Below are 21,740 nucleotides of genomic sequence, written 5' to 3' on the forward strand. Positions count from 1 at the left end.
CCTCCTGGGTGGCCTTAACTAAGCAGGAGGGGCATGGATCTAATAAACTAGTGGCTTTACTGACAGTCTCAAAGAACCCCTCTACCTCCTCAGGAGTCTCTTCTTCTTCTGTGTCTAGATCAACATTTAAATTGCCAGAATGAAGCGACCTTCTTGGCTTTGTCATTTGCCAAAAATAAGTCATTATTGGTACATATTTCTGGTAGTAGTCAACATACCAGCAAACCTGGCATTTAGCAATAGCAATAGCAATAGCAGTTGGACTTCTATACCGCTTCATAGGGTTTTTCAGCCCTCTCTAAGCGGTTACAGAGTCAGCAAATTGCCCCCACAGTCTGGGTCCTCATTTCACCCACCTCGGAAGGATGGAAGGCTAAGTCAACCATGAGCCGGTGAGATTAGAACCGCTGAACTGCAGATAACAGTCAGCTGAAGTGGCCTGCAGTACTGCACCCTAACCACTGCACCACCTCCTTTAAAAAGGATCGTTGTGGATCTAAAGACCTGGCAACAGGATGATATTAGAAACTGGAAGAAAATGTTTATGGAGATTCTCAGGTGCTTTTCCAAAAAGGCAACTGGACTGTTTTTTCCTTGAGGAGGAAGAAAGCATTTCACTTCTCATCCAAAAAGTTTAATCAGTTATAATGGTGGGGAAATGGAAGAATAGGCACTGACCAGCATTGAAATCAATTTACCTTCGCTACCGGTTTGCAAATGTGAGCGCGTTGTGTAGGGGTTTTCTGTAAATTTCAAAGTTAAGGCTTCTGTCTTCTTTAATGTGCGTTGCACAGTCCAGGAAAGCAAGACTGTTTTCTTTAATATGTTCCCATGTGAACTTAATATATACAGTATGTCCACAGAGTTGATATGTTTAGCGAAAGCTTCCACTTCCTGTGTTTCAAACTTGACCTAAGTATGGTCCATATACTTATACCACTGGTATAATATACTAGTGAATGAGTGGAAAACCTGTGAAGGATTTTAGGACTTTGGTTTTTACCTTTTCCATGTAGAGATTGGCCACAATGGGGAACAGAGATGAACCCATGGTGCAACCATGTTTTTGTCTGTAGAAACCTTCGTTGTGTTTAAAATAGGTAGTGGTTAGGCAGAGGTCCAACATGGCAGATATGTGATCCGGGCTGAGGATAGTTCTGTTGCCTAATGTGCTGTCTTATAGCAGACGTTTCTTCCTGGCCCTTCATCAAATCACTCTGATTTATGTGATCCTGATGACACATGATCCTGATTGGCTAAAGCGCGGCTGGCTGAGCACGGGCTGCAAGAAGCACTCCCATTGGCCGCCCTGCTTGACAGCTCCCATATAAATAGCTGCCAAGCAGGGCGAGGTGCTGAATTCTGCCTGTACATAGTTACTAGTTCTGTTTACAATAAATTGTTGTTCAACTCACCTCAGCCACCTCACGTCTTGTCCATCCTTCCAGGACTTTAGGACCGGTCACAAGTCGAGGACTTAGCATAAATAAACCCTCAAGTGGCCTCAATGACTTTCTGAGAGTGTGCTAACAACCAGATGACTGCAAAGAAATACAGTCCTTCCATTCCCCCTTGTACCATCCTGTCAGAACCTATTCTTCCATCTCCCCACCGTCATAACTGATAAAGCTTTGAAGAAGAAGAAGAGTGAAACACCTTCTTCTCCTTCCTCAAGGAAAAAACAGTCCAGTTGCCATTTTGAAAAAGCACTTTCAGGAACTGGAAGGTGACATTAATATTAAATATTGACTCTGACTTCCCTGTGTATAGTCTACTCCCAGCTTACTCTCATATCTCTCTCTGCTGATCACCCCTCAGATGGAACTGCCTGCCCTATTCCCTCTGCCACTCACATGTACCCTGATCCCACCATCAGTCACAGCAGGCTCCCACACTGCTTCTGCATTCAGCAGGCACAAGAAAGCCAGATTCTTAGAAAAGATGCCCATATATTCTTACTATTATCCTACACATCTCTAACACCTTTTCTAGCCCCTAATTCCATCAGTATCAGTTGCTGGAATAATACTAATTCATATACTCTAGTCTGCAATACCAAACTAGTCAAAGATCTTAGTCATGAATCACATGACCAGTCCAGCAGGCAAGCTCTGCAAGCTTTCAAATGAAAAATGTTGTCTGGCATGGAACCTGTGGGCAGAAACCATTAGGTGTATTTAAGAGGCCTATGCTCAAGGAACTGCAATGTTCAGGCAAGTCTGACACTTTTACTCCCAACCAATTCAGAATAGCAATAGCAGTTAGACTTATATACCGCTTCATAGGGCTTTCAGGAGTCTACCTCTACCTCCTCAGGAGTCTCTTCTTCTTCTGTGTCTAGATCAACATTTAAATTGCCAGAATGAAGCGACCTTCTTGGCTTTGTCATTTGCCAAAAATAAGTCAGCTATCTAGCTATCTATCAGCTATCTATCATCTATCTATCTATCTATCTATCTATCTATCTATCTATCTATCTATCTATCTATCTATCTATCTATCTCTATCTATCTATCTCTATCTATCTCTAATGCTTGCAAGACCATATTTATCCTGGGAGATATATAAGACACATAATTCAAGGAGTTTATTCAAAAGTATTAAAGAATATGAAAACTACAGTATCAGATTAAGGCTGCAAAATTTACATGGCAGCCAAGAGATACAGAAAACTAGCTTTTGTGTGCCAGGTTTGCTGGTATGTTGACTACTACCAGAAATATGTACCAATAATGACTTATTTTTGGCAAATGACAAAGCCAAGAAGGTCGCTTCATTCTGGCAATTTAAATGTCCTGAAAGCCCTATGAAGGGGTATATAAGTCTAGCAATAGCAATAGCAATAGCAATAGCAGTTGGACTTATATACCGCTTCATAGGGCTTTCAGCCCTCTCTAAGCGGTTTACAGAGTCAGCAAATTGCCCCCACAGTCTGGGTCCTCATTTCACCACCTCAGAAGGATGGAAGGCTGAGTCAACCCTGAGCCGGTGAGATTTGAACCGCTGAACTGCAGATAGCAGTCAGCTGAAGTGCCCTGCAGTACTGCACCCTAACCACTGCGCCACCTCGGCTCTAGAATCCACTACCTTGTCTCTTCACCACAATATCATAAAGAGTATCTGCTTCCCTTCCAGCATGACTCATCCTAGTCAACTGTAACAGAATTTTGTGTAAGTTTCCAGCACCACAAATGAACTGGGCCTCATCTTCCCTGGTGGAAACATGATGAGCACATCCAAAATACCAGTTCTAGGGTCAGTCTCTTCACTACCAGAAGACTATTGACTCACTTATTCTTGTCTGCTCCAAAACTTTCAATGTTGACTTGAAGAAAACTCAACTCCAGAACAAATAAGGCCTAAAGAACAATTACAAACTTCAAAAACAGATTTTTTTAAAAAAATAATCGAAGTACTCTCATTTCAAACATTAACATTCAACCCCATTCTCCCATCACTCTCTAGAAAAAACAAACAGGAAAATTATTTTGTTTAGGGCAAATGCTGATCCACTAATCACAATGAGATCCATGCATCTGTCATAATTTATGTTTTCCTACTGTGCAGATGGGAATTACTTTGCAGGCAGTAATATATATTTTTAAGAGCCCCTAAAACCACCTAGATAGCTAGAGATCTGTAGAAATGGGTTACCAATAAAACAGAACTGACACCTAATTTAGAAAGAAAAGTTAAGGCATAATGGAGCTTTTAAATTTATTTTTAAAATTTAAAATGAGCACAGGTTTACAAAACGTTCTTGCCATTCATATTTTGAGAGACCTTGCAATATATTTGGAAATTTTGAAGTACTGGGACAGGTTGAAAGCTGAAAATGTTATGTAAACAGACATATTTTACATTTTGCTGATCATTTGTCTCATGATACTGAGTATAATTACATGTTCTGCATTTCCTAAAGGTAAGAGAAACATTAGCAGCTGAGACAGGTCTTAGTGTCCGAGTTGTACAGGTCTGGTTCCAGAATCAAAGAGCTAAGGTAATAATTACATTAATAATTAAATATTATGATATTTGCTAGGAGAGGATGCCTGTCTACATCAGCTGTGTATATTCTTTCCCTAGTAATGTCAGAAATTGGAGTTAATGGACTAGAGTTCCAATATATATTACTCAAACCAACCACCATGTCTCGCAGAATACTTAATATGCACAGGAAAAACATTAACTTCCAACATTTGATGACATGCATTTTTTTACTAATTTTATCTCAGTAGGTTCAAACTTTTCATATTAATAAGTTGGAACTAATAAATAAGATTTTTTTCAGAATGATTTTATGAAAAAGACATCTTCAACTTTATACAAGGGGCAAGTAGATCTTTTCACCATTCTCCTTGTCAAAATTTCTTCAACAGTTTATATGAAAATTATATGCATCCCAGATATGTCAACCTTGGCAACTTGAAGATGTCCGGACTTCAACTCCCAGAATTCCCCTGGCTGGGGAATTCTGGGAGTTGAAGTCAGGACATCTTCAAGTTGCTAAGGTTGAGAAACACTGGTCTATAGCTATGAAACCTCTAGAGTTTTAAAAGAAGGAGCCAGGAAAGTTTGAGGAATGAAAAACATTTTTTTAACCCTGCCTTTATTATTTTTGTAAATAACTTAAGGCAGTGAACATACCTAATACTCCTCTTTCCTCCTATTTTCTCCACAACATCATCTTGTGAGATGGGTTGGGCTTAGAGAAAGTAGCTGGCCCAAGATCACTAGCTGGTTTCCATAATTAAAACAGGAGAAGAAGTGATGGTCATCCAGTTTCTGACCTGAGACCTTCACCATTAGACCAGGCTGGCATTCTATTTAAGAGATTTGCGGGCGGTGTATGTGTGTTTGTTCATTTAGTTTTTCTTTCTGTCAGGTAAAAAAGTAATGTATAACACAGAGGAGGCTCCAGCTAAAAACTTTAAACTGGTGCATTTGTACATAAAAATAGTTTATGAGCCTGGTATATAAAAAGTTAAAACTTTCAGTATGATTTTTAAATTAACCTTTGAAAATGTATAAGACTGATATTTCTATAGAAAATAAATTGGGTGTGGAAATGTTTGTTTCGCATATTCTTTAGTATAGGAAATTATCTAAGACTGTACAAGGAGTATACATAGAAGGAGGTGCTACGGGAAAATTATATTTCCATTAACTTTTTGGACAAAGTTACATAAGAGTTTATTCAGTCCGGATGCAATTATTTCTTTTGTACTAATAGGAGTATATTAATATAAAGATAGGGGAGCTGGATGAGTACAAAAAAAGGAACAGCAGCTGTAGGCAATACCAGAGTAATTTGAGTACAGATAGTACTCAAAGTACAGCAACAATTAGCAATAGCAATAGCAGTTAAACTTATATACCGCTTCATAGGGCTTTCAGCCCTCTCTAAGCGGTTTAGAGTCAGCATATCGCCCCCAACAATCTGGGTCCTCATTTTACCCACCTCGGAAGGATGGAAGGCTGAGTCAACCCTGAGCCGGTGCGATTTGAACAGCTGAACTGCAGAACTGCAGTCAGCTGAAGTAGCCTGCAGTGCTGCATTTAACCACTGCGCCATCTCGGCTCTCTCTTGGGATGCAGTCATAAATTGTGGTGTCATGTGACTGTATCACTTAGAAAGGCCAATTAAAGTAGCTTCAGTTGCCATTATAAGCACAATTGGGAAGTCCCAGGAGTCCAGGTAAGGAGCATAGCAGAGTCCACCTGAGAGTTGGGGGAGGGGATGTGTGTGAGTACAGGGAAGCCCATAGGAAAAAATGTGTGATGTGGTGCTTTGGAAGATAGGAGGTAGGACTTACAGAGCAACTTGTGATTTTTCCTTGCTGGCTTCCCAATTGACGTTGCTTAGGGAAACTGGCACAGATGGTGACCATACAGCCATAGGATGCTGTAACCAACATAAATTCAAGCTTTTTGCTAAGCACCCAAATTATGATCACATGACTGTGGGGCGCTGCAGCAGTTGGAACTTTGAGGATTTGTTGTAAGTACCCCTCATTCATGAAGTGCTGTTGGAACTTTGAATAGTTGCTGAAGACGTAATGAGTAAGCGAGGGCTATCGCTAGGTAGAAAGGTAAAGATGATTGAATAAACATGAGGCAGGAATGTCTCATCATTTTATAAGTGTAGGAAGCTTGGGAGCTTCTCCCAGTTATCCTTCATAGAATTCAACAGATGAAGGCTATCAGAGTACCATAGTAGCATCACCAGGAGTCATCCAAGTTGTTTACCCATCCATCAATTTTCTCTGAGGTTATTCTACCATTCAAGATAACCAAGGAGAGTTATTATGTTGTTCTGAATTTTCTTCCCACTTTACTCACAGATGAAGAAATTAGCAAGGCGACAACAACAGCAACAGCAAGATCAGCAAAACACACAAAGATTCACTGCAAGTAAGATTTGGTCTCTGATTTTCTTTTCATGTGGAAACTCTCTCTCTTGAAAATACACCCCCTGCTGCTATTCTGAAAATAAGATGTAAATTCTTTTCAGGGAAAGTACAGTGGTTATTAATCAAGAAAGGAAAATATATTCCAACTGTTTCTCTTTACAAATTCAGGTTTTGTATATATTTTATTACAGTGCTTGATTAACCTATTTCAGCCAAAGCCTGAATGAGTTCCAGGCAACTGTACTGGAGCCATAAAGAACCAGGTAGGACAGTTCTAGCCTGAAGGGAGAAGATGCTGCTATTGTGGATATGTAAACCTGAAAATACATGCCCAGAAATATACACACCCATTAAGCATTTATCTTCATACTCTTGTTTTCCCTTTCATATACAAACAGATACATACACAATTTGTTCTCCTTTCTTGGGCAAATATTTATTCATATATTCGACTTACAATTGGGATCAGAATTTCTGCTTCTAAGGAAAGTAGGTGCTGAGTGAGGGGTGCCAATTTTGTGAGCTTTTTTGCTATGATCGTTAAACAAATCACTGTAGTTGTTAAGATTACTCATTAAGCAAATCTGGCTTCCTCCATTGATTTTGCTTCTCAGAAGCCAACTGGGAAGGTCATAAATGGTGATGACATGACCCTGGGATACTGCAATTGTCGTAAATGGATACTGATTGCCAGGTGCTCAAATTTTGATGCAGTGGGGATGCTGTGATGATAGGACCAGTCATAAATCATGAGTCTTCTAGCATTCATAGACTCATATGGCTGGAAGGAATAGTGGAGGTCTTAGCCCAATCCCTGCTCAAGGTAGGAGCCTTATACCATCCCAGTCAAATGGTTTTCCAGTCTATTTTTGAAACCTCCAATAATGCATCACATCCAACCTCAGGAGGCAAGCTATTCCATTGAAAATTTCTCCTTACTTCTAGGTTGGACTTCTCTTTAACAAGTTTCTACCCATTAATTCTTGTTCTGTCCTCTGGTGACGAATGTCAATCCCCTCTTCTTTGTGACACCCCTCAAGTAAATACCAAGTCCCCCTAATTATCTCTTGGATAGACTAGACATACCAAGCTCCCCAACCATTTCTCATATGATTTACTCCAGACCTTTTATCATTGTTGTTGCTCTTCTCTGTACACTTTTGAGGATCTCAACATCTTTTTTGTATCATGTTGACCAGAACTGGATGAAATATTCCAAGTGTTGTCTCAACAGTTGGTGTAAAGTAGTGCTATCACTTCTTGTCATCATCATCAAATCTTTATTTGGTCATAGAAATCAATGTAGAATGTAGAAATCACAGTTAAGTTGATGCAGCCTAAGGCTTCATTGACTTTTTTGGCAGGTGCAGCACATTGCTGATTCATACTTAAGAGGTGGTCCAGTAGGACACCCAGATCTGTATCACATTTACTACTGTTAATCGTAAATTAACAGGTACCACTGATTTTGTACTCTTGTATTTGGTTTTTATTGTCTTGGTGCAGGACCTTATGTTTCCCACCACTGAACTGCATCTTGTTACTTAAGTGTTCTCGATGTTCAAGTCTGTCAGGGTCCTTCTGGATCGTGAACCTATCTTCCAAAGTGTTAGCAATTCCCCCCTTGGTGTCATCTGCAAATTTGATAAGTTCCCATTCTATCTCCTCATCTAGATCATTATGAAGAGGTTGAAGTGTACTGGACCTAAAACCAAACCTTGAGGTATCCTATTGCATGCTTCCCTCCATGTAGACGTAGTTCCAAAAAGGACTACCCATTGAGTGTGATTGATCAGCTAATTGTGAATCCTTCTGGTGGTTGTATTGTCTAGCCCACATTATTGTATCTTACCAAGAAGTAGGTTATGATCTACTTTGTCAAATGCCTTGCTGAAATCCAAGTATACTATATCCATAGCACTTTGCTGATCCACTAATTTAGGTACTTTATCAAAAAAGGCAATGACAATAGCACTTAGATTTATATACTGCTGCAGAGTGCTCTCTAAGCAATTTACAGAGTCAGCATATTGCCCCCAACAATCTGGGTCCTCATTTTACTGACCTCGGAAGGATGGAATGTTGAGTCAGCCTTGAGCTGGTGTGACTTGAACTGCCAGCTGCTGGCAGCCAGCAATCAGCAGAAGTAGCTTGCATTACTGCTTTCTAACAATTGTGTCCAGTGGTGGGTTGCCAATTTTTTTTACTACCAGTTTGGGCACCCTCGCATGCGCAGAAGCATCTGGGTGGGTAGGCAGAGCCTCCCGCCATTGCTACTATCGGTTCGCCCAATCCGGGCTGAACCGGGAGCAACCCACCTCTGATTGTACCACCATGGTTCAATAAGTTTTGTCTGGCATGATCTGTTTTTAACAAATCCATGCTGGTTTCTCATAATCACCTTGTTTGCTTGAAGGTGGTCACTAACTTACCATTTGATTGTTTTTTCTAGAATTTTCCCACTGTCACACTGATTGTCCTATACATTTTGGATCCATTTTTTCCCTTTTTGTAGATTGGTACCACATCAGCTCTTTTCCAGTCCTCTGGTATTTATCAGGAAAGAGTTCATCTATTTTCTCAGGTTGAGTGAGTGGCCTGTAGTAGATATCTATACTTGTGGATATATGGGTTTTTTTTTACTTAAGGAGCTCACGGTAGTACATATACTCCCTCCTCCTATTTTCCCTACAATGATAGATTAGGATTTAGTTTCATGAGTTCAATAAAGATTATTTTAAAATTTTATGAAAATTCCCACAGTTCCACTGTGGATCCTGATGGAGGACAGGGGCTGTTGAGAAGAAGACAGAACTTAAAGAGAAAAGGAGATTCAGTATTTTATAAAGCCAGGGTGGGCAATTAATTTCCCCAAAAGGCCACATGAAAAGTTGGGACTCTTATGGAGGGCATGATCTTGCCCTCTGGAACGATCTCCCCGTCGAGATCCGGACCCTTACCACCCTTCCGGCTTTCCGCAAAGCTACTAAGACCTGGTTGTTCCGGCAGGCCTGGGGCTGTTGAATCTTCCAGCCCCATCCGAGGTATGAATGTTGCTGTATTTTTAAATTGTCTGTCTTTTTACTTTTATTTTGTACCCCCTACCCCCCAGATTGTTAGCCGCCCTGAGTCTCTCGGTGTTGCAGCAGATTGAGGTTTGTAATCTACTTACGAAAGATCAGGACTTGAGACCACGAAGGAAGAGAAACAGGTTTATTGGATGCATCGAGTTCAGCGTGTTCACACACCAACATCTGAACTGGCCTGGCTACGCCCAGGGCAGTGATTTTATACCTTTAATCAAACTTCGTCAATCAGAGGGCGTTTAAAGAGGCGTATTCATACAAAACGTAAAAACCCCTGTCCAGAACAGGGAAGTACATCTTGGAAAAATACAAAAGCAGATATTCATACCAACAGTTTTCTGCAACTTCTCTGTTCTATCTCTCCCCCACGCCTGGCTTCCTGTGCCCCTCCTTTACAGAGTCTTGCCACACTGTTCAGCCCTATTTGTAATATGAGGAAGTTAAAAGTCAACTTTGGGACTCCAGGGCACTGGAGTAAAAGGCCAAACTAAAATGAATCTATAAGGTCCATTCTATTAAGACCACCTAACCTGGCCAGCCACTGGTGGGTTTACCTGTGCAACCCATGCTGTATCATTCCCCCCTATTGAAACTTCACCCAATCCTAAGATTACTGTGTAGTTTCATAAATGGCAGGTTCCTCTCCATGAAGCATGAGCCCAACATATTTGCTCGAGCGTCCTTCTTCTGAGCATCCCACCAGGGCCAGGACCTTTGCAGTGGCCCATTTCTCCATCAAGAGGGGTGAAACCCTGGCTATTTCGGGAACCAGGAGTTAGAAGTGGAGGTTAAATCAAAACCTTTCCATTCCTGCCCTGGGACATGAGTGAGTTGCCTTATTTCTGTGGTGAGCTGCTTAATGACATGTTCAGTCTCATCAATGTGAAGGCAGCAATTAAACAAGTTGAACTTCCCACAGACCCTCCTTCCCTTGCGTGGAGGTAATCAAGAGCCAATCGATTTTGGTACACTGCAGTACAGAGTTTGCCAGTGGCACTGGAGAGGATATTCAAAGATTTATCAATCCTCTCCCCAGCCAAGTCCAATACTGCCTGCAAATGCATGATCCAGTTGATCATGTAGATTGGGGTGCGGTAACCCCAAGACCCATCCTCAGCCCAAGTGGCCCTCCCATATGTGCATACGATTCTCTCTGAGTTTCACATGTCGAATTTCTCGTATTCAGCCAGTTCCTTACAAGGAAAGTTAGAGAAGGCTGTGTCTACCTTCCTCTTCTGACGGATGGGGCCTACTGAGTCATACACCAGGACCCCTAGCACCTGTCGTGATTGGATGGGCAACAGAAAGAACGAAAGTTTTATCCATCCAAGAACACAGGGAGGACTTCGTAGGCCAACGTGCCACGAATCCAATACATGTTCTCCGGGGCTTCCCAAGTGCTAGATGGGGTTTTGTGGCTTTTTTCCTTTTGTCCTTCTGTGGATCCTGCAGGCATTGAGTGCATTCCAATGGAGAGGGGGTAATGGCCTCCCTTGTGGCCCTGGGTTCCCTTGGGGCTCCCTTTTCCTTCCCTTGTGGGCCGCCCCTCCCACCCTCCTGAGGGGTCCATCTGGGATGGGGGTTCCTACCCTGTTGTAGGAGTGGCTCCAGAACCACCATTCCCTTTCCCTGTGTGTTTAGGGTGGCTATAGCTGTTCTGCTGAGGTTCTTATCAAGTGTCCCCGCATGGCATTGGTATGTTTCCAAGTAGTTGGATTGGGTTATCCAGACCTCCAGACGACTGGCTTTAGCACTATTGTTGCACGTTACACCTATGCGCCAGTACTTACTCAGGTCTTGTGCATCCATGCTTGACAGATTTTCATTCTCTGACCACCATTGTAGAAACCACTGATTCCCTATATCCCCAATAAGCTGACAAGTTATCTCCACTATTATGGGAATCTGGTCATAAGTTATGTCATATTCCATTTTCAGACTGAAATCAAGGGGGGCCCGCTTCACCTGAGCCCTTGTCCTTTCTGGAAAGGGGTCTGGGAAGGGTCTCTGAATGGGCTTTTTTCGATGGCACCTAATGGTCAAAGTATATCATTTGTTTGGTGCCCAAGTTGTGACATTGGGGTTCATGCAACACTGCCAATAGTTCCCTGTCTCCTCTGAACAGGGGGATAGCCCCTCCTCCGGATGGCAATTTAATAAACAGCGTTCATTATACACAAAATGCAGTCCCTGTTCACCCTGATAAAAGCAGTCTTTGCAAAGGGGGAAAGGCCCTGAACCCATTTCTTCTAGCATTGGCTCAGAAGTTACCTGTGCAGGGGAGTCATTTATAGAGGTGAGGGGCCTAGCTTCCATTTGTTGGGGAGTACCCTCATTATCCTCATTCCCCCCTATAGGAAAGGATGGAGTGGGGGTCCTCGTAATCATTCGGAACTTCCCACACCACCAATGGGCCTCACCCTTTGCTCTGGCCAAGATTGCCTGATAGAGATAAAGAGAGTCAATGAGAATAGAAATGAATAGGAGAAAAAAAACACGATCAGAACTGCCAGCATCAGGCCTCTCCTAATGCACGCAGCTCGGCGTAGGCGCTAGTCAGTCTTCATGGTTGTGCCTGGGCATTGGACGGGGCGGAGTTTCCATGGTAGACGCGATACGTTGCCTGTGCGATGGGTGTCGACGGCACCTGGAGCGACACCTGCAGAGGGCGCTGGTTCTTCACCACCTGTTCGTAGAGCGACAGCTTCCCGTGTGTCCGCAGAAGAGGTGGCGTTCCTCCTGGTGTTTCTGAAACGTGAGGTATAGAGGCTTGGCAGGGTCACTGGAGGCCTTCCAGTAAGCTTTCGCAGCCAATTTAAAACGGGTCCAGTGAATCCAAGGCCTAATTTCAGCTACCTTAACAACAAGGGGAGAAAAAACAACAACAGTATACGGCCCCCACCATTTGGGGCCCAATAGTTCCTTCTACCAGTCCTTCACCCAGACTTCTTGTCCTGGGTGGAAGTTGTGGACTGGAGTTACAATTTCATGAGAACGACAAGACAAAACATATTTTTGCAATTTGTGGATTATGGCATTCAGGGCTTGCAACTGTTTGAGCTTCACCTTGTCTGTAACTTGGGGTTGGGCAACACCTGTGGGCCACGCAAATTAGGAACCCTTCCATACAACAATTCAAATGGCGAGACACCCAACTCCTTGGTGAGAGTGCACCTCTTTGCCAGCAACGCCATGCTGTGGGCATCATCCGGCCATTTGAGATGAGTTTCCTGACAAATTTTGGCCAACTTATCCTCTATGGTGTGATCTGCCCTCTTGACCCTCCCACCTAAACTGGGCCTTGACGGAGGGTTATTAGCAGCACATACCTGACATTGAGAGCAAACAGCAGCTGCCAGGCTAGAAAATTGTTGATATAGACCTCCCTGAGCCAAGGCTTTTTTCAAAGCTGTTTTTCCTAAGTGCAAATGCTTATGCAGGGAGGAGACAGCATCCCATGCCAACTGCTGGGAAACAAACACCTTTTTGTCCGGCAGAACCCACCACCCATCTAGTAGTTCCACCCCTATTGCTTCAGCTTGCTGGGTTCCTGAGTGACTATACGATGGGGGTTGTCCTTCCTGGGGCTGAGTGAGGCATGTGGCTTGTAGAGAAGGGGGATCCAAGGCTGCTGCTCTGGCAACTTGATCAACTTTGTTGTTTCCTCTTTCAGTTGTTGAAACCCCTATCTGATGACCCATACATGCATAATGGCAACTTGTTTGGGGGCCCACACACTGTCCAACAAACGCATAATTTGGGGTCATATCTGATGTCCTTTCTCCAGCTGTGATGAGGCCTTTTTCCTGTGAAGAGCTCTTTCCTAAAACTCCATGGACTTGGACAGTTAGGAAGGCCTATTTGGACTCTGTGTAAATGTTGACTCGTAGATCTCATGCCAATTTCAAAGCCTTGTGAGGGCATGTAGTTCTGCCAAGTGGGCACTGGTTTCTGGTGGTAGGGGCATGGCTTCCCACACATCATCAAGGGTGACTACAGCATAAGCTGCTTTTCGCACGCCCTCATGTAGAAAGCTGGTTCCATCTGTACAAAGAGTTGCATCTTTGTGTGAGGGGGGTTTATCCTTCAAATCTGGGTGACTGGCATAGATTTCTTCAATGGTTTGCAAACAATCATGAGTAATTTCAGAGTCTGGTTCAGGCCACACGGTTGCTGGATTCAAAGCATAGATTGGACAAACTTGATGAGGGGGTTATGTGTAATAAGCCCCTGATACTTCAACATTCGTGGATTGGTAAGCCACAAATGACCTTTCTGGTCTAAGACAACTCGAAAAGCATGGGGGGTGTAGATATTTAATTGCTGTCCAAAGGTGAGCTTATTGGCTTCCTGGGTAAGTAGGGCAGTTCCTGTCACAGCCTTGAGACAGGCTGGCCACCCTTTGGCCACCTGATCCAGCTGTTTGGACAAATATGCAACCAGACGATACCATGTTCCCAACTTTTGGGTCAGTACCCCAATGGCCATATTCTGCTTAGCGTCCACAAACAACTGAAAAGGATGTCAAGTCAGAAAACTAGGAGCCTGAGTCACAGCATGCTTCAATTCCAAAAAGCTGTTCTGTTCCTCTTCTTCCCACCTCAAGGGCTCCTTTTCCGGTCCTCTTGGTAGCTTCATAAAGTGGCTTTGCTAACAATGCAAAGTTGAGAATCCAAATGCAGCAAAATTCTGCTGCCCCCAAAAAGCTCCTATTTCGTGGGGCTGGAAATGGGCAAATGGCTTCCTTCCTCTCATGGCCCAGAGTCCTTTGTCCCTATTGGATGTCATAACCCAAATATCTAACTTCTAATTGGACTAATTGGGCTTTGGTCCGAGAGGCCTCGTAGCAGGAGCAGTAGGGCTGCTGCAGTGGCATGACAAGCTTCCTCCGTCTGGCCTGTGACCAACAAGTCAGCTACATCTTGCAAAACCACATCAGGTGGGGCAATGTCTAAAAGTTTCAGATCCATGGCTAATGCAGCTCCAAATAAGGTGGGGGAGTTGTTTTTTTTTCAAAGCCTTGATGCAAACGTGTCCAAGCATATTGCTGCTTTCTGCCTGTGACTGGGCATTTGAAGGCAAACGAATGCTGACTTTTTTTGATTGATGGGGATTTCAAAGAAAGCATCCTTTGAATCAATGACTGAAAACCATTTTCCTCTGCATGCCATTGAAGGCCCTCCTGTAAGATTCAGGTCTCCTGGGGCAGCTTGGTAGGGGGGGGGGGATCCTAGGGCGGTCATCTTCCCTTTCCTCAGGGGGTGGAGCCCAGTCCCGGTTGAGGCACTCCCCTCCCCAGTGGCCATGTTCGTAACAGATGGCACATCGGTTCCGTCCCAAGGGTGGGGGCCTGTTCCCCTCCCTAATTGCTGCCGCGAGCACTTCTGCTTTTTTTCTGCATCTTTTGATTTTTTTTTCTTTTCCTCCAACAAGTCTCTATTGACGAAAGTTCTTCTAGCTACTTTCATAAGCTCATTGAGGGGCTTCCCCAGTGCCCCTTCCAGCTTCTACAGCTTGTGTCGGATGACTGAGAAATAAAGACCATAGCTAGCATCCGAATATTTTCAGGAAGGTTAGTGGTTACCATAAATAAAAACCTCAGGGCTTTCGGCAGAGTTCAGACATTTTAGTGGCTGGCTTTCCTCCCAGCCGGCCAGCCCTTACAATTAACTGTTGATGATTACGTAGCAGAGTCAACTGGTGGGGGTCATAGGGGCTCCATCTCGGGTCCCTTGAAGGGAATCGTTGCTCAATAAAGTCAGCCAGATTGGTGTGAGCAGGAACATCAGGTTTTAGAATGTTAGACACTGCAATTCTAATCTTCTCCCTCTCTTCAGACTGCTCTATCTCCTCTTCCTTCTTCTCCCAAAATTCTGGTGAGCTCAGAGGGTCCACATCCCCTGTCCCTCTGACAGGACTTTCATAGAGGTCACACCGTCCAGCCCTCACTCTATCCACTCCACAGATGCTCGGCTTGTTGATGCCCTCAAGTCTCTTGAGCTACTAGGTGTAGCCCCCCTTTGGCATGGTCGTGGTGAGGGTCGTGGTGATCCTCTTCCTGTTCTGGCAACTCTTCTGGGGCACTAGCTAGGATTGGTGGTCTCTGCTTGGGACATCTGGGGTGTGCAACCCAAGCAGCCATAAGAATACACTGTTGGTCTTTTGCATTTGTTTTTTAGCCAAGCTGTCTCCTCAACAAATTGTACTACACGTCAATATACGGATCCTGTTTGAACAGGATCAAACACTAACCTATGGATATTCAAAGCTATGTTGGGATCAAAAATTGCCTTTGTTGGGCCTCCCAAAACCAAAAGTGGGCCATTCAGATTCACAAAACTTTTTAAGCTCATGCCTGCTTCACTCAATGCCATAGTCCTGAGTCACATATCCTTCTTTAAAATGATTTAACATACATTGTAAGGGGTCAAGGGAACACTGCTGCCCCCCCAACTCCTCCCAGGGTACCAGACAACAAAAATTTAACAATCATCCCACACAGGCTTCTAACCCAGGATACCAGATGGACACGGCTATCGTAGGGAAATGCAGTAGCCCCCCCCCTCAATCACACACACACATACACTAGACAATCCTCCCCAAAACCTTTCACCTAGTGAGGGAGATCAGGCCTCACCTCCGGCTCAACAAGGAGTCCGGGTCTAAATAGGGTTCCCACAGTACTTGCCTCATGTACTTGGCTTCCCTCCTGCGATGCTGGCCAGCCTTTTAGATGCCTTTTAGATGCCTGGTCTCTGGTCCTTCTCTGGTGGTTCTTGGAATCGCCAAACGCTGCTGCCAGAGCCCTCTGTCGCTGGGAAGTCCCTCGGATCAAACGGGTCCGTTGGCGCCAGGGAGGTTCCCCCTGACAAGATGAGCTCTGACACCGGGGTGGACGCTCCAGAGGGTCCCAAAGACCCCTCAACTCCTGGCTGGCTCGCCAAAAATGTTGCAGCAGATTGAGGTTTGTAATCTACTTACGAAAGATCAGGACTTGAGACCACGAAGGAAGAGAAACAGGTTTATTGGATGCATCGAGTTCAGCGTGTTCACACACCAACATCTGAACTGGCCTGGCTACGCCCAGGGCAGTGATTTTATACCTTTAATCAAACTTCGTCAATCAGAGGGCGTTTAAAGAGGCGTATTCATACAAAACGTAAAAACCCCTGTCCAGAACAGGGAAGTACATCTTGGAAAAATACAAAAGCAGATATTCATACCAACAGTTTTCTGCAACTTCTCTGTTCTATCTCTCCCCCACGCCTGGCTTCCTGTGCCCCTCCTTTACAGAGTCTTGCCACACTGTTCAGCCCTATTTGTAATATGAGGAAGTTAAAAGTCAACTTTGGGACTCCAGGGCACTGGAGTAAAAGGCCAAACTAAAATGAATCTATAAGGTCCATTCTATTAAGACCACCTAACCTGGCCAGCCACTGGTGGGTTTACCTGTGCAACCCATGCTGTATCATCGGGAATAGGGCGGCATACAAATTGAATAAACCTTAACCTTAACCACTGCTACTATACCTGGCCCCCACTTGTGCTGTCCCCTCCCCTGTTGATGCTGCCCTGTCCCATGCCAATATTTCAATGCTGCTGTAGCCTGGACAGGACAGCCAAAGGGCTGGATGTGGCCTATGGGCTGTACAATGCCCAGGTCTGTTGTAGAGGGACATGGATTCACAAGAATTGGTTGTAGAGATGGGACCTTTGGAAGCTATATTGAAATTCAGACAGCAGGTTTTACTGCTTCTTTATTGAATCAGACCTTGTCAAAAGAACTGCAGGGATCGTGACCCAGCAGTTGCCAGGAGCCAACACTGACTTGAATACACACACATATACACACATATACTATTATACATCAGAAGATGAAAGGTGGAGGGTAGCAGGATATTTTCCCCTTTGTTGAAAGCCATAGAAAGATTATATAAACCAGGACACTCATTCTCTTTCTCTTCCACTATTTTGCTATTAACTTGATTATTATTCACCCAAGATTCAGTTTTTGTCATTGTTATTCTTATAAAAATTAACTTCTTGAGTTGGAGAGGTTTTTGGTTTATCTGAGGACCATAATATTTCGTGCCATTCACCTCAGTTTTTAAGTTCTGTAATAATCTACCTAAGAAGTCATTATTAGGAATTAGGAAATATGGCCATCGTAATCTTCAATTTATGGAACACAAAAAGTTGTCATCCATTTCTGAATATCATGACTAGATGGGACCTGCAAAATTTCAGCTGATCACTAAATGGTAGCAAAAACATATTTAAAACTCTACTTTGTTGCTGATATTTAGCGGCCATCTGAAATTTTGTAATCCAAATCTGTTAGGGGTATAGATAGATATCAGAAATTACCTAGATATCTCCTGTAGGTTGGAAAAGTCTAATGATCAAATATCCATAAAATTAATTAAATGAACTCATACATATGAAACCAGTTTGGTGTAGTGGCTAAGGTACTAATTATGACCTTTAAAGCGCTCCATGGCTTAGGCCCAAGATACCTGCAAGACCACCTCCTGCCACCGGTAGCCTCCCACCGTCCAGTGTGATCCCACAGAGTTGGCCTCCTCAGGGTGCCGTTGGCCAGACAGTGTCGGCTAGTGACCCCCAGGGGGAGAGCCTTCTCTGTGGGAGCGCCTTCCCTCTGGAATGAGCTGCCCCCGGAGCTTGGTATAATCCCCGACCTCCGGTCCTTCCGATGCGCCCTAAAAAGTTGGCTTTTCCAGCAAGCCGGCCTGGCCTGAACAAAACAAAATAAATTATTGATTATTGTTAATTTTAGTTGAATTTTTTAAAAAATGTTATTAGTTAATCTTAATTGGGTTTGTTTTTTGGATAGTCTATCTAATTTTTTTAAACTTTTGCAATATGTGTTTTTTTTTTTAATGTTGTACGCCACCCTGAGTCCTTGGGAGATGGGCGGCATATAAATCCAATAAACCAAAGCAGACCAAACCAAGATGCTGGGCTAGAAACCAAGGTGTAAGTTCTAGTTTTCCCTTAGGTATGAAAGCTGGCTGGATGACTTTCAGTCAGTCATTCTCTCTCCGGTCAGGTTACCTTATAGTATTGTTGTTATGTGGAATATAGGAAATGGGAATATTAGGTAGATACACCGTCACATATTGATGAAAATTAAAGGTGAGATAAAAATTAAAAACTCTTCATTTTTCCTTGTCTTCCAGCTCAGACAAGCAATGGCAACATCGCTAATTTTGAAGGAATCACGAATTCATATACAACCTTGCAACCAGCCTCACAACAAATGTTGGTTATTGATCATAGTGCCTATAATTCAGACTCCTTCCAGCAAGGACTTACTCCCCCACAGATGCCCGGGGACCACATGCACCCTTATGGTAAGGACTGAAAAAGCTCAGATAGCACATATACCCTCTTCTATGTAAGTAGATGCAATGTATTGCCTGAACTAAGGGAAACACTTAACAGTTCCAATTGAGATGTCATGAAGTATCTGTGGAGAAGCGCTCCTACAGTTGGTCCAGAACGCAGCCGCGCGAGTGATATGGGGTGTATCTAGATACACCCATGTTACACCTATACTCCGCGAGCTGCACTGGCTCCCCATTGGTCTCCGGACGCGCTTCAAGGTGCTAGTCGTTACTTTTAAAGCCCTACATGGTTTAGGACCTGGTTACCTGAGAGACCACCTCCTGCCACTTACCTCCCAACGACCAACAAGATCGCACAGGTTGGGCCTCCTCTGGGTGCCATCAACCGGACAATGCTGGTTGGCGGCTCCCCAGGGGAGGGGCCTTCTCTGTTGCTGCGCCGGCCCTGTGGAACAATCTACCCGCAGAGATCCGGACCCTTACCAATCTCCCGGCCTTCCCTAAAGCCATCAAGACCTGGCTGTTCCGGCAGGCCTGGGGCTGTTGATTGATATCCAGCCCTGCTTAGATGTAATGGATGATGTGGAATTTTAATATTGTATTTTTTATTCTTAATTTTAATTGTTTCTTTGTCTTGCTGTGAGCCGCCCAGTGTCCCAATGGGAGTGGGCGGCATACAAATTTTATTAAACTTGGAAACTTGGAATTTAACCTTAAATTCTTAGCAGCACAAAATTCAGTTTCTCCAAAGTTAACAGCTATGTCTAACCCTTTAAGACTACATTTATGTATGCTAAGTTTAGGCAGTCAGGTTTAAAGTGATGTGACGCTGATAAAGATTTCCTCAGTTTGAGCTTAATTCCAGATGACTACAGTATATGGATTCTCCTTCTTGTTTTCTTGGCAACAATATTTAAATAGTTTGCCCTTGCATTTTTGCTACATTTTTTGGCTTTCAATAAAGGAGAATATTTGTAGCCCAGGGTTGAAATGAGGAGTCCTTGGTACTCTCTGAGCTTGCTTGTTTTCTTGCAGATGTTTCATTACTGATGTTACCTAGTTTGGGTAATGAAACATCTGCAAGAAAACAAGCAAGCATTTTTTAGTCTCCTAGGTCAGTGGTCTCCAACCTTGGCAACTTTAAGACTTGTGGACTTCAACTCTCAGAGTTCCTCAGCCAGCAAAGCTGGCTGAGGAACTCTGGGAGTTGAAGTCCACAGGTCTTAAAGTTGCCAAGGTTGGAGACCACTGTCCTAGGTTATCTTACAACAATTTCCAGATGGTCTCTGAGTACTATCCAGCTCCTGGCTGACTTAGGTTTCTTTTTCTTGTTCTTTTTTTGAGAGGCAGCTAACCATTTTTATTTGTTATGATTATTTCTGTATTATAACAGTTTATACCATGGTTGTCCAAACTTTTGAACTGCCTAGGCCTCAATTATTGAAGATGAATTGTCTTGGGGCAAACAAAATATGTAATATAGTAAATGTATATGAATAATGAACTTCCTTTTTTTTTTAAAAAAAAAAAAACATTTTTATGATCTTGTGGGGCTGCTTTACTAGCTGTCCAGGTCCTCATACAGTGCTTCAGTCATGGATTGGACACACCTGGTATTATACAGTACCTTTCAGAATATAAGTTTTACTGTGTTGGCTTAAAATAAGATAAGATGATAAATTTGAGCAACACATCTTGGTTTCTAACCCAGGACCTTAGCCACCACACCAAATTGGCTTTCATATGTATGAGTTCATTTTATCAATTTTCTGGAAATTTGATCATTATACATTTCCAACCTATCGTATGTATCTAGGCCAGTTCAACTATCCTATCTTATAGCCCCAACAGATCTAGATTATAAAACTCCAGATGACCACTAAGATATCAGCAACAAGCTAGGGTTTGAAATATGTTTTTGCCACTCTTTAGTGATCAGCTGGATTTTTGCAGTTTCACATCTAGCAGCCGTGATATTCAGAAATAGTTGGCAACTTTTCTATCCGTTATTTAAATAAATGGAAATTGTATTAGAGTAAAGTTGCATTGAATAGTTTTCATAGTTTTGACTCATTTTTGTGGCTCCAAATATGACTTTTCTCTTTCAAAGGATGATGCTACAACTAACCTTTTTTTTTTCTATTGTGAAGGTTCTGAGCCCATTTTTTGTGAGATGGATAGTGATGACACCTCCTTCAGCAACCAGAGCAACTGTTTCTTAGCAACTACAGAACCTGATCCCTTACAATCAAGAGTGGGCAATCCCATTGACAACCTGTACTCGATGCATAGCTCCTACTTTACATCTTGAGGAATTTGAGGTCATGAATAAACGGAGTGCTGGATTCATTACAGAAGTCATATGGAGGAAAAAAAATGGGAAGAGGTTTTCTTTTTCATCAGGAAGGCACAACATGCAAAACAAAATATATATCACATGAATATTTCATCTATTTGAATTTTCTAAAATTCATTTCTCATTTGGAAAATTTGGCAAAAACCAAGGAATATTTGAAAGAATAGTTTCAGAACTGTTTTGTCATTGCAAGTCAATTTATAGAAGCAATGCATGGAAGAAAATAAAATATTTTCTTCTGAAGTTAAGATGTATCTAATGTGAATTTCAAAAAAAACATTTTCTATTGAGACTGGATCTGCAAGATATTTCCCTTGTTTTAAAGTTTGAATTGAAACTATCAATTTTGATGAAGTAAAACATTCTCCCCCCAAATGCTTTCAATACTCATCATTTTACAATACTTTTTGGTATCGTGGCTTATCATAACTGTTGAAGCCAAAGGAAAAGAAGAACAAGGTATACAAATAAGTGAATCCTTTCACAAGAAATGACAAATCAACAAAAATGAAATAAA

At 42.9% G+C, this 21,740-nt stretch overlaps 1 protein-coding gene across 1 annotated transcript in view; it reads left to right on the forward strand.

The window, feature by feature from the left end:
- LMX1A (LIM homeobox transcription factor 1 alpha) overlaps nt 1-21,178 on the forward strand; it is an 88,492-nt gene extending 67,314 nt beyond the window's left edge. The window contains exons 6-9 of the mRNA XM_032226822.1: nt 3,923-4,000; nt 6,345-6,414; nt 18,700-18,873; nt 21,018-21,178. Coding sequence (XP_032082713.1) covers nt 3,923-4,000; nt 6,345-6,414; nt 18,700-18,873; nt 21,018-21,178 — 483 coding nt within the window. The remainder of the gene's footprint in view (nt 1-3,922; nt 4,001-6,344; nt 6,415-18,699; nt 18,874-21,017) is intronic.
- The last annotated feature ends 562 nt before the right edge of the window (nt 21,179-21,740 follow it).

Source organism: Thamnophis elegans, chromosome 11, assembly GCF_009769535.1.
Source record: "Thamnophis elegans isolate rThaEle1 chromosome 11, rThaEle1.pri, whole genome shotgun sequence".
NCBI lineage: Eukaryota > Metazoa > Chordata > Lepidosauria > Squamata > Colubridae > Thamnophis > Thamnophis elegans.